Genomic DNA, 12,309 nt, shown 5'->3' on the forward strand with positions numbered 1-12,309 from the left:
CCGCTCCTGCAACATTTGTTAGTTTGGGTCACCCTGCTACAAGTCGTCTTTACTCGGAACGTGTCGTGTTTACAGCCGGCATTTCTATCCCCGTTCCCTCCCCTCTGCCTCTCATCTCCTTGTTTGTATAAACGCTCCTGAATTGCGGGGCTGAGCCTGTCAGTCACCGCTGTGCTATAAACACGCGGAGCGCTCGGCCCTGTGCACAGAGCGAGTCACGCCGGCGCCCGGCCGGACCCGGACCAAACAAGGGCCCGGCCGGCAGGACTCAGAGCGGAGCCGCACGAGCTCCTGGAGCCGCGTTTTGCGGCCGGATGCAGAGCACACGGCCCCTGTGCCACCCGGCGGCCTCTGGTGGGGATCCCGCTCCCCGGTCACTGGCCCACGTGCACCAAATGCATCAGAAAGTGCTTCACCGGACCGTGCCGCGGGACACGAGGTGTCGGCTGTGCTACAGAACAACGCGGCGCTCCAGGAGGACAAGGGAAAAATAAAATGAAATGCCAGGATCCACCTGAGATCCCTGGAGCAATAACGGGAGGCAGCGCAGGATTACCTGGGTAACTGGAAACTCGCTCAAGACCCTCACTGGCAGTGTCATGCAATTTCAATTATCATAAGTGGTCTGGATCTCAATGGATGGAAAAACTTATTATTGTTATTATTCCCTTCAAACGTGATAGGTTTTAGTAAAACACACATCCATACCTATTAATCATGCAACATTTAAGATGGAGCCAAAGTAATTAGCCAAGATTTAGACTGTGGGGATCACCTTAAAATAAAACATAATGCAGTTGCCTCCCTGTAGTCCTTACTCAGGCAGTCGCCTTCAGATTTGCCTGTTCCTGGACGTTGAACTCGGGGCACGCGGGGGACAGGAAGCCCTTGGGTCCCCCAGTCCAGCCTCTCCGCTCCCTGACACGCGTTTCTGGCGGACGTTTGTCCGATGCTGCTGCGCTGATCCAGACGGCAGAGGCGCACCAGAGCGGCTGCGTCTCGGTGGCACTGAAGAGGCTTCTGCATCGCTGTGCCGTTTGTGAAGCCCGTCCAGATGAAAGGCAGACTAGCTGTAAGCCATTATTATACTGTCTAATATAGTTTAATATGTGTGCACTACTTTCTATAGAGTGCAATACAATCAAAACCACATTACTTCTGCATGTGGGTAGTTTTCCTGCATTGACTTGTTTCCAAAACAGATGTGAATTCTTAGCAAGGTCTCCCACCCCCCTCCTTAAAGAGAATGAAATGTCATCTTTGCTTATGTGTGCAAAACCAAAAGGCCCATAGGAACAAAACTGCCATTTCCAAGTAGGTCAGGGCCTTGTGTGGCCCAGTGTCCCAGCCGAACCCAGCTGCTCCCACGTGCTTCCAAAATGGGTACAAAGAGGCCTCATAATGAGCGAGAATGGGATAATTCATGCAGCCGTTTGCCCCAACCTCAGCCCGGCAGTGCTGCTGCATGCCCCAAGGCACAGACTTAGAGTTGTTGCTCTCTCTAATGCAACTTCAGAAGTTTTGGGGTTTTTTGGTAATGCTTACAATTGCTTTCTAGACCTCTTCCTAGCCCTGGCCTCGAAACCTCAAAGTCTGCGCAGCTCTAGAAACAGCAGCCGAAGAACCAGGATCCTCTGATCCTCTCCAGATCTCCCCCTCGCTCTCGGAAGCTGCCAGAGCACCGATCTGCCAGTCCTGCCCCGGACCACGCGGAACAGGCTTCCCGAGGGTTGGGGGCCGGTGTCCTGCTGTGGGACATCTCTGACCACGCCGTGGTTCTCGCAGTGTCCTTGGATGGCTGCGAACCATCAACACGGCACCAGCAGAGCCGCCTGCCCCCCGCGTCCGTGCCAGCGCCGCTGCGTCTGTGCCCCAGCGCATCTGTGTGAGAAACCAGTGCTGGAGCTGGGGAAGCTGGGGTTCCAGCCTTGCCCCACTGTGGCTGAGCAGCACTCTTCTCCCTGCGCCTCCACGGCTGCCTCTGCTGCCACACGGCCTGCAAGGGGGTTCCACCCGGAAACGCCGGGTTCCCAGCTGAAGGACGCTTCCTTCTTCCAGGCTGGGCTGATACATGAGAGGTGAGGCCTGGGCAGAGCCCTGCGCAAGAGCAGAGCATCCCGGACCCGGTGCTGAGCAGCCGCTGGGAGCGGGGAGAGGAGAGAGATCTGCCCGAGGAGCCGGGCCAGGCTGTCCCGGGGGGGGACGGGGCAGCCGGGCCGGGGGGGCAGGGGCTCCAGCGGGCGGCTGCACCTTGCAGGGCAGCGGCTCCCACTGGCGCTCCCGGCACACGCGGGCGGCCGGCCCGGCCCAGCAGCTGCCAGCAACGGGTCCTGCCGCTTTACTCCTGTTTACAGAAATGGGAATTTGCATGATGAAAATAACCTGGGATGGATTTTCATTTTACTGCCCTTGGCAGAAGGCTCGGAAAAAAACGGTGCATAGTCAATTACTGGAATTTTTAAACACAAATAATATTTTATGTGATCAGCAGGCTGGCTCGGGGCCTGGGCACCGCGCTCCAACGGCACTTATGAAAGGAACAAGCCATCAATTGTGCTGCCGCGCACAGGAGCCTGTGGGCAGGTGCAGCCTGTGTTGACCTTAGCACACGCAGCCCCTCGGCTCGCTTAACCCGTGAGGTATGGGCCGCAGATTTACAAGGCTCACACTTGGCTCTGGCTGGCTCGTGCTGGCTGGAAATGGCTTCCCTCCCTCCCTTTTTCCACCAGAAACCCAGGGAAGCATCTTCCCTTTCCAGACACGGAGAGCGGCGATGCAGGAGGCCGAGACACTCGCTCCTGGGCTGGTGCTGCAGAGCAAGGTCCCGTCCACCGCACGTCACCAGAGCCACCCTGGACCAGCCCTGTGGCAGCTTCCGAACCTGCTGCCGGCAGGGAAGGGGTTAAGCAGAGCAGGGGCCCCATGTATTTCCCCCAAATCCCCACCATCCTGGCAGGCTCCCCAAACCAACAGCGCTGGGACCTCATTCCCAGAAACGCGCGAGCCGGGAAGGCGGGTTCCGGGAAGGACCTGCACAAGCCAGCGAAGCCGTAACGTGGTGCAGGAACCTCCCTGGCAGCCACGGAGCCTCCCGGGACGTGTTACTGGGATCAAGGGAATTAGGGGAATTACACTCCCCTCGCTGTTCGGCAGCTGGGGCGAGGACAAGCGGCAGGGCAGCATCGGCCAGGCTGAGAGACGTGTTTATCCATGAGGTACTTACACGGTTTCTATCCCCAGAGAGGGAGAGCGAGTGAGATGACTTAGGGAGGCAGAACAATATTAATTCATTAATTTATCATAAATACTTTTTATTTTAAAGCGCTCGGCAGTGAAAGGGCTCTAAATTTCCAGGACTATTGCCAGTTTCCTCCTTCTCTGCCACACTCACTTTAAAACCTCGTTGTGCGGGTCCCCTTGGCAAACCCCGGCTGGCGGTGCATTGAGGGTCGTTGAGGATGCACTGAGGACCACTGAGGATGCACTGAGGACCACTGCGGATGCACTGAGGACCACTGCGGATGCAGAGCATGCCCTGCAGTTCCCTGCGGCAGGGGCTGAGAGAAGCTGCTGGCACAGCCTGCAGGGTGCATCCCTTGGCAAAGTGACCACTCGTGACTTCAGAGAGCTGCAGATGACAGTGATGAGGACGAGGGTAACTGCCTGCCTGCTTTGTTCAGAAACAGGCTTTAAGGGAAAAAAAAAAGTGTTATTGTTGTTGTTCCAGAGCCAAAGGGAAGAAAAATTCCTTCCCCGGTTCAGGATCTCTAACACCTGGGTAGAGTTTCACTTCTCTCAGCCGCCTGTTCAAGGTTTGATAGCTACTTCCTAGTAACGCAGGGCTGGATCCAAAGCTTACTAAGTCAGCCGGATTCTTTCCATTCATCTAACGCTAATCAGACCTTTCTTGGCTGATTCAAAATCATTTGACACCCTGAGTGTGTGTGTACATGTAAGAGCAAGAGAATGTTTTCAAGTGGCTCCTTGAATGAGTTTTTCATGTGCGCTTAGCTGGGGCAAAAATCAAATGCAAAAAGCTCCCCATGGGTTCTTGTGTGTCGGTGGCACCGTGCAGGGGCCGCTGTGCTCGCCCTCCCTGCAGACACACGTGAGCGCTCCTGCCTGGCACACGGGGACCCACGGGACACACGGGGACACACGGGGACCCCTTGCCAGCTCATGGTTCCTGCCTGCTCCCTGCCATCAGCTGGCTGTGAGGAGGAGGAGGAAGAGGAGGAGAAGGCAGGGGATAAGGAGGCTGTCTGGCTCGTCGGGAGGGCTGCGCAATGCGCCCGTGGCCTCCGTCCAGCACATTTCAGCTGTTTGCTCGCGCTGGGGCAGGTGAGCGCTGCTGGGATGTGCGGGTGGCTGTGCTGGACAGCCCGGGTGACCGGGCTGGCTGCTCTCCTGCTCAGGGCTGCCCGGTGCGCAGGGGCCGTGCAAACCCTGCGCTCACTGTGCTTTCCTGCGCTGTCCCCGTCCAAGTGTCGCTGCTCCCGAAGGCGACTTGGACAGGATCTCCTGGCCGGCTCCAGCTATTGCAGAAGCTGGAGAAGCGCTGCGGAGAACACGTGAACCCCTGGCCTGGCTGATGCTGCGTTCCTCTCCATCCCTCGACCAAATTGTTCTGCCTGGTTGCTACGAGCTGCTGAACAGATGCTGCAGTGCCCCCAGCGAGGGCTGCATCTCATTAGGGGAAGAAATGAACCCTTTCAACAGCGGTCACAATCTGTAAAGGCTTTGGGATCTGTCCAGACCTTGGTGGTGGTCAGCAAGGGCTGACTCTACACCCATAAAAGAGGCTTTGGGTCCCAGCAATTCAACACAAGGCAGCCTTTGAGGGAGTACGGCAACATCTGAGCTGGGTGGGAAAACAGCTGGGAAGGAAGAAGCCTGAACAGCAGGTCACAGACGTGCCTTGCCCACCCCAGCAAGAGTCTTGACAAGAGCGTGACCCCTGGGGTGGGCTCCTTCACTTTGCAGTGTCCCAGCCTTGGTGGACTGGTCCACAGCACAACAGAGGTGACCAAAGTCCCAGGATCCCAGACTGGCCGGGGTCGGAGGGACCTCTGCAGATCACCCAGTGCAACCCCTGGCCAAAGCGGGGTCACCAGAGCAGGGCTCTCAATATCTCCAGAGGAGACTCCACACCCGCTCCGGGCAGCCTGGTCCAGGCTCCAGCATCTCACAGCAAAGACGTTTCTCCTCATGCTTTCTGTGTTTCAGCCCGTGCCTGTTGCCCCTTATCCTGTCATTGGGCACCACTGATAAGAGTCTGGCCCTGTCCTCTTGACCACCTATCCTCAGGATATTTATCAGCATTGATAAGATCCCCTCTCAACCTCCTCCAGGCTGAGCAGAGCCTGAGCCTTTCCTCCACAAACTCCACGTATTGGCTGCTCTACACTCGGATGAAAACACAGGCAGTCAGTCTGTGCTCATTTACACATGCACCCCTGACGGCTCCACAAGGATTTGGGTCCAGGGGCACCAAATACAGAGAGATTTGTCTCCTCCATCACACGGGGTTGGCATGGGCACGTCTGCAGCATTTACAGTGTGACGGCAGGGCCTGGGCTGGCAGGGTGTGACAGAGCCCGCGCTGCGGGCCGGTGACATGTCTGCGTGCGCCGTGCACACGCGTGTGCGTGCCCCGGGGCCGGGTGTGCCCACACGCGTGTGTGCGGAGCGTGTCAGCTTCCATGTGTAAACACGGCAGCAGGGAGAGCGCCTGCAGCCCCCAAACTTGGCATTCCCCGTGCAGCGCAGTTGCAAGGTTAAGTAAATATCTGACTGTGAGCTGAGGAAATGAGTCAAAAAACATTGAGAAAGAAGAAACCCAGATCTCCAGAGAGACAAGCTCCATGCACGGCCTGTCCTTATTGTGACTGCCTGTTCCCGGCCCAGCCTCCTTGACCTGCTCCTTTTCCAGCCACCAGCAGCTCCGGGTGCCAAGGGCACAGGCAGAGGGGCCCAGCAGGGCTCCCTGCCCGCCTCCCGCGCCCTCCTGCACCGCCCGCACGGCGCTGGGGCTCTTCCCTGAACTACACTTCGCTGGGAACATGTTGCGGCACGAGGAGTTCCCTGTTTTACCTGGGGAAATCCCAGAGCTGGGAAAACGTGCCCAGGTGATGACAACCCCCTCGCGCTCTCTGACAACCGGATGGGAAGCTGGTGAGCACTGTTTGAATGGCATCCAGGAAACGAGATGCAGCGTCTCCAAGACATCTAAAAAAAGGCTGAGAATAAAACAAAAACAGCAATCAAGCCTGATGGGAGAGGAATTGGATTCTGGCCTTCTCTCTGCTTCTCTCCTCCTCCCCCAGCCTGCTGGAGGACCCAGTTGAATGCAGCTGGCTTAGTTTGGCTAATTGGCTCTGTCAATCACGTGTCAATCAGGCTGGCTCACTCCTGCCCGGCGAGAGAGGCGCTGGATGGAGGGACGGCGGCTGGGAGAGCCAGGGTGGCCGAAGGCTCTGCTGCGGTTTGAGGAGGGCGCTGGAGCTGGCGGGCGTGCGGGGGAAGCTGTGCTGGAGCTGCGCTCCGGCACCGCTTTGCTGGTGGAGCCCAGACGATTTGGTGCCTCAGTTTGCCCGTTGCTGAGGGGACCAGGCTGACCACAGGGACCCCAGAGGAGCACTGCTGGCTGCAAAACTACAAGCGCAGGGCTGGAAACCCCCATGTTTGCCTGACCACAGGGATTTAAGGATTCATTCTTTGTTCCACGCATGGCCCTGGGGTCACCGCCCTCTCCTCTGGCCACGTCTGCTTAGAAATAAGGTACTAGACAAGATGGAAACTCCCGCTTTCTCCTCTAGGAGAGTGAGTGAAGGGTTAATCCTGGGAAGTTCTTTGGGAGGAGATGGCAAAGTTTGGCAGAGATCCCCCCTTCTGTGTCACAGCAAGGAAGCGGTTAAGCCGGAGGTGCCACCTGGGAAGCAGAGACAGGTCTGAAGATGCTTTGCCAGTTACTTCACTGTATAAACAGCTTTTCCTTCCTGTCCCCCTACACTATCTCTCCATGATACACTAATTACCCAAAGCACAAACCAGACAAAAAGGAAAGAAAAAAGAAAGCAAGGAAGAAAGAAGGGATTCTGGTGCTGCTTTTCACCGCACGTTGAGAGATCTGGCAGCAGTGCAGGGAGAGGACAGATGCTGCTGCTCTTTTTACCCGAAAACAAAGGAGGAGAAGATTACACTTGGATTTTGAGTTTGTTTATGGTGAGATCAAACCCTCTGCAATCTCTCGTCTGGCTTTCAAGTGGCAAGAGCCTCGGGCTCGGGACTGCGGGGATGCAGACTCCTGGCTGGCTGGCGAGGAGCACCGGCCGGGGTCCTGCCTGGAGCACAGTGCCGCTCCTCTGGCCGGCCCAGGAGCGGCGGCGCGAGCCAGACGCTGCTTCTGCCAGCGCTTTGTCCCGCCTGGGCAGCAGGGGAAACCCCTTCACCCCTCTGTACAGAAGGGGAAACTGAGGCATGGGGCGATTCGGCGCACACGTGCTGAGCAGCAGGTGGGGAAGAGGTGTGTGCGGGTGGTGGGGACGACACAGGGTAAGCACCAAATCCTCCTCCCCGGCTGTTGTCGGGCTCGTGGGGAAAGCCTTGAGCCCCTCCTGTAAACCAGTCCTAGGGCACCACCAGGGACCTCTCCAGAGCCCAGCAGGAACCGCTGGCCCCAGGAGGGCCCTAAGGGTCCCTTGAAGCGTCTTGTGCAGAAACAACCCCGCTCCCCAAACTGGCACTGGGGAGCGCAGGCCTGTCCCACAGCACCCACGCTCCTCGCTTCCCTCCTCCCACCGCAGGCAGGGAAAACACAGCTCCAGCAAAACCCTCTGATGCTCAACCACAAACTCCAGCCCAACACATTTGGCAATGAATGAGTTAAAAGCTCTGGGCCGAGCAGTTTTCTAGCCTGTGGCTTCTTTCCCCCCTCTCCCTCCCTGGTTTACAAAAAAACACATTATCAAAAACCTGCCTGGAATCCTCTCAGCCAGTGACACAGAAAATTCACATTGCAGAGGCTGCCAGGGCGACAACAAATAGCAACAGTAAATACAGCTGCCTGGAGCTCGGCTGGTGCCCTGCCCGCGGGCTGGGAGCAGGAGGGCGTCACGCTTCAGCACCACAGCTCTGCCTGGCGCTCCGGGAGGACGCTCGGCTTCCTGCTGCCTCTCTGGTCCCTGCTCCAGCACCCGCGGCTCCCGCACTCGTCCTTCGGAGCCGCCTCAGAGCCAGCAGCACGTCCCCTGCCCCGAAAGCGCAACCCGCTGGCTGGTTCCCTTTGAAGCACTTCATCTCCCTCCTTTTCTCTTTCATCCCTTTGCTTTCCACCTCTCCAGGGTGATCTTCCTCTCCTGAGGAGAGGAGCCTGAGCCGGGGGCACTGCGGAGCGAGCCCGGCTGTCCCCCTGCTCGCAGCCCGGCGCTGCAGCTCCGCTCGGCGCTGTCGCTGCCGTCCCTTCCTCCCCTCGCACGTTCCCTTTTCCTTCCCCCAGCCATCACTCGGCACTTCACACATCAGCCACACTCACATTAGCAACAGGTAACCAGGCCGGGTCTGGCCTAAAACCGGTAATGCTAAAGGATATATATTTTTTCCAGCTCCGCTTTTTTTCCAAGTCGCGGCAGGTTCCCGGCCCCGCTCTGCATATCTGATGTTTATTTTAAATTGGTTGACGGGTGGAAGCTGTATCCCTGCAGTTCCTGTTCTTAATCTCTGCTTTTTTCTCCTCTTTTGCTTTCTTTCCTCCCTCCCCCCATCCCATTGACAAAGTTTAATTTGCCACTGTGGTCACCGAGGCAGCTGCAAGAGGAAGCACGGTGGGAGCGAGCCCGTGGGGCTGCTGGCGGGACACCAGGACAGCCCTGAGGAGGAGGGGTGACCACAGGACAGGGGCTCCAGAGGAGGCTCCAGCAAGTGCTGGCTCCTGCTGCCCCCGCTCCCAGCACAGCCCCGGCCCGGGAAACCACGGAGACGGGGACCCGGCCCAGGGCTGCCTGAACCGCTCACCTTTTCCATGCTTTACACCTTGAACCTCCGCCATGCAAATGAAACATTCCACCTATAACCAGCCCCACAAACCCCACCATCGGGTCTGAGCAAGGAGCAGAGAGGTGGAATTAAAAGCCAACTATACGGGCACCTGCACTGGTTCCCAGTGTCTGAGATGTGCTGGTTGCTGTTCATCATTTGTGTTACAGCAGCCCCAAAGGACCCAGGACAGCCCCTCTAAGCCACACTGTCCCCACAACACCAGGGAGGGAGAGGCTCTGCCAGATGCCATCAAGGTCACAGTGGGTGTGTGGCAGGTGGGGACAGGCAGCCCGGGGTCTCCCACCACCCACCTCGGGCTCCTGGCATTGCCCGCCTGCCTCCCAGTGCCTCGCGGTGGGGAAGGAAGGGAAGATGGAGGGGATGCAGACAGCGGGCCGCCGGAGGGGTTTGGGAGGTGAGATTTATGAGGCTCTGCCTTGGAGAAGCTTCCAGGAAGGGGAAAAAAAAAAAAAGAGAAAAAAGAAGAAAACCTCCTTGAGGTGTCTGGAGATCTGTCTTGCTGGTGACGGCAGAGATGTCCCCCTGCCAGCCCGCACAGAGGAGGGTCTCATCTCTCTGGGATGGTGCAGAGCCTTGGGACGGTGCCCTTTGCCGCTGAAGGTGGCTGAGCGCCATTCCCGGCACAGGCCAGGGGACTCCGTGGGGACAATCTCTGGTGGGCACTGGTTACCTGCCGTGGACCTTACGCTGCTGATGTGGTCGCTGGTGCGAGCTGGTGGGAGAGCCGATGCTCCAAAGGGACAACCCCCGGTTACCCAAGGCACGATCCTCCCAAAAGAGCATCCGCGTCTCCCCGGGCGCCCTGTCCCTGCTCCCCAGGCTCTGCACGGCACGATTCGCTCCGAACACGAAGGACAGGGAGCGGGGAGTCCTGCAGAAGGGCGAGCGGAGGCGAGGGCGGCACCGAGCGCCCAGCCCTGCCTGGTCCTGCCCGCGGAGCAGGAGCTCGGCACGCTGGAAGGAAGAAAGAGCAAAGCCAGGAAAACTCCTTCCCCATCATATTTACTGAACTGCTCTGAGTTATGACTGGAGGCCAAGATCTGGCTTCAGGCGATTGCCTAAATCATTTAGGAGCTGACAAGGTAGGGAGGGGGGAAAATGTTCTTGTAATTCTTCAGTCTGAGGTACATTAAGGAGCCATAAGCCATGTCGAGAGCTTGAATTACATTAGAGAGATTATCCTGTTACAGTTCATAATCCTGGATAATATACCATCCCGCAGCACACCTGCCAATGATAAATCTCGCCCCGTAATGGGGCAGTCGTGACCCTGGCGGTCCCGTCGCCCTCTTGGCACGGAGCAGCAGCACCAGGCAGACTGACGGAGTCAGGAGGGGGAGCGCGGAGGAATAACAGCCTGGCAGCGCTGTCTGCACCCAGGGAAATTCACAGTTCCCGGGTGCTGCGATCCTCCGAGCCCAGGGACAGCACAGGCACGGCCTGAGCAGGATCTGTGCGGAAGGACGTCTGGAAAGGTGGAGCTGTGCCAGAGCAGCTGCTGCCAAGTGCCACCTTTGGGGGCAACAGGCACTGCTGGCTCTCTGGGACTGGCACCTTCAGCTTTTCATGCCTTTCTCAGCATGTACAACCCGCTCCCCTTCCCTCCCCAGGCACGAGGAGACACCCAGGGGCCTGTCCTCCCTCGCGGTGGCACGGTCCTGCCCGGCGCGTTCTACAGGCAGCCCAGCAAGGCCCAGCTCTCCTGGGGTCTCGTCTCTGGGCCGCTGGTCTCAGTGATCTCCCAGCCGCGCTGTCCAGCTCCACCGACTGCAGCCTGGGATAACAAGCCCCCCTTGTTTTGGATTTCCAGCCCAAGCTACTTTTTTGCCCTCGAGACCATAAATCCTGCGGTCCCCCTTGACGTGAACTGACCATGCAAACACGACCAGGCAGCTCCTGCTTGTCTGCCAGGCAGCTTCTCCCTCCTCCAGCCCACATTCCCCTGCACTGGAAACTGCAACTGCCCCACTCAAGTCTCCCACCCCGTCCCAGGGGAAAACGCTCTGTCCCTGCAGCCAGCCTGGCTCCCGACCTCGCACAGGGCTGCTCCTCTAACTGCTCGAGTCCACGCACTGCAGGCGGGTGACACTGAGTCACACTAAGCCCCCAAACGAAGGGAATGGGATGGTGTCCACGTGCTCCCGGTCGTCTCCATGTCTCCTCTTCCCCCTGCCCCTCTCCAGACCCACATCCCGCTCCCTCTGCCCTTGATCTTTTCTTTAACAGCCGATCAGTTCCAGGCTGCTCCCTCTGATCCGCGGTTAAGCACCTCCCGTGAATTACTGGCTACCAGCCCCCGGCCGAGGTGAATCCCTCCTGCCCTCCGTCACCTGGCCGGCCCAGCTCGGGCTCTGCACAGTGTAAAGAGGGAGCCCCCCCACCCGCAGGGATTTGCAATCTCCCCACTGGCCCTGGCCCATACTTGACAGAGCCTCTGCTCTCAGGCTTGTGTGTTTTGTTTAAGTGCTTTGAGATAAAGCCCTTTTATCACGTTAAGAGCCTGGTTGCCCTGGTTTCTTCCTCTGGCCTGAAGGCCATTCTTCTCCCCTCTCTTGTTTTTGACCTCAGGTTCAAGAGTGCTAGACCTCCCTGGTTTAGAGGAGACCTTGGCGGCGAGTGCAACAGCCAGTGTGGCAAAAGGCAGGGCAAGGGGTGGAGAGGCTGCCAGAGGCCCAGCTTGTTCAGGGAACAGTTTCCAAATCATTTAGGAGAGCAGGAAGGAAAGAAATGTAAGAGCAGGGCAGACTTCTGCACTTTTCCAAGCACCTAGTGTTCTCCCTTCCTTTTATCTTTTTCTCTCCGTTGCTTCCTTTTATTTACACCTCCACCCTTTCTCACTCCTCCCTCTTTCCCTTTCCCTCCTTTCTCTGGCTGTGTCTCCTTTCCCCCTTGTTCTCACCCTGTTTTGCTCTCCTTCCCTCCTCTCCCTCTCCCTTCCCCTGCGGCTTGCCAACTGCCAGCAGATGACATCTCCTTTCATGTTTGGGGCTGAGCGGAGGCTCTGAATGTTCGTTTGATTCCGTTAAGATAATAGCTGGTTCACTGTCAGACGCAGACTGATCAGTTAAAACCTTAATCACTGCCTGTCTACTCACATGGCACTTATTTTTTAAGAGATTAATCCCCTAAGCACTGCACCGGCATATATTCAGGCTCAAAGAAAAGGGTGGGTTTTTATTATTATTTGATGCGTTTACTGTTTCTTTTTTGCTTTTTTTTTTAAAAAAAGGCATCCTCCTGCCCATCTCTTTG

At 57.5% G+C, this 12,309-nt stretch overlaps 1 protein-coding gene across 2 annotated transcripts in view; it reads right to left on the minus strand.

Annotated features, from left to right (window-relative positions):
- Positions 1–12,309, minus strand: part of LOC110356209 (uncharacterized) — a 70,716-nt gene that overhangs the window by 17,103 nt on the left and 41,304 nt on the right. Inside the window, exon 4 of one of the 2 annotated variants that reach the window (XM_021282765.2) lies at positions 2,337–3,687. The exons of the other annotated variant lie outside the window; for it this stretch is intronic. Coding sequence (XP_021138440.2) covers positions 3,388–3,687 — 300 coding nt within the window. The 3' untranslated portion in view covers positions 2,337–3,387. Of the gene's footprint in view, positions 1–2,336; positions 3,688–12,309 lie in introns of those variants that run through there. 2 annotated transcript variants of the gene reach the window in all.

Source organism: Columba livia, chromosome 22 (genome assembly GCF_036013475.1).
Source record: "Columba livia isolate bColLiv1 breed racing homer chromosome 22, bColLiv1.pat.W.v2, whole genome shotgun sequence".
Taxonomy (NCBI): domain Eukaryota; kingdom Metazoa; phylum Chordata; class Aves; order Columbiformes; family Columbidae; genus Columba; species Columba livia.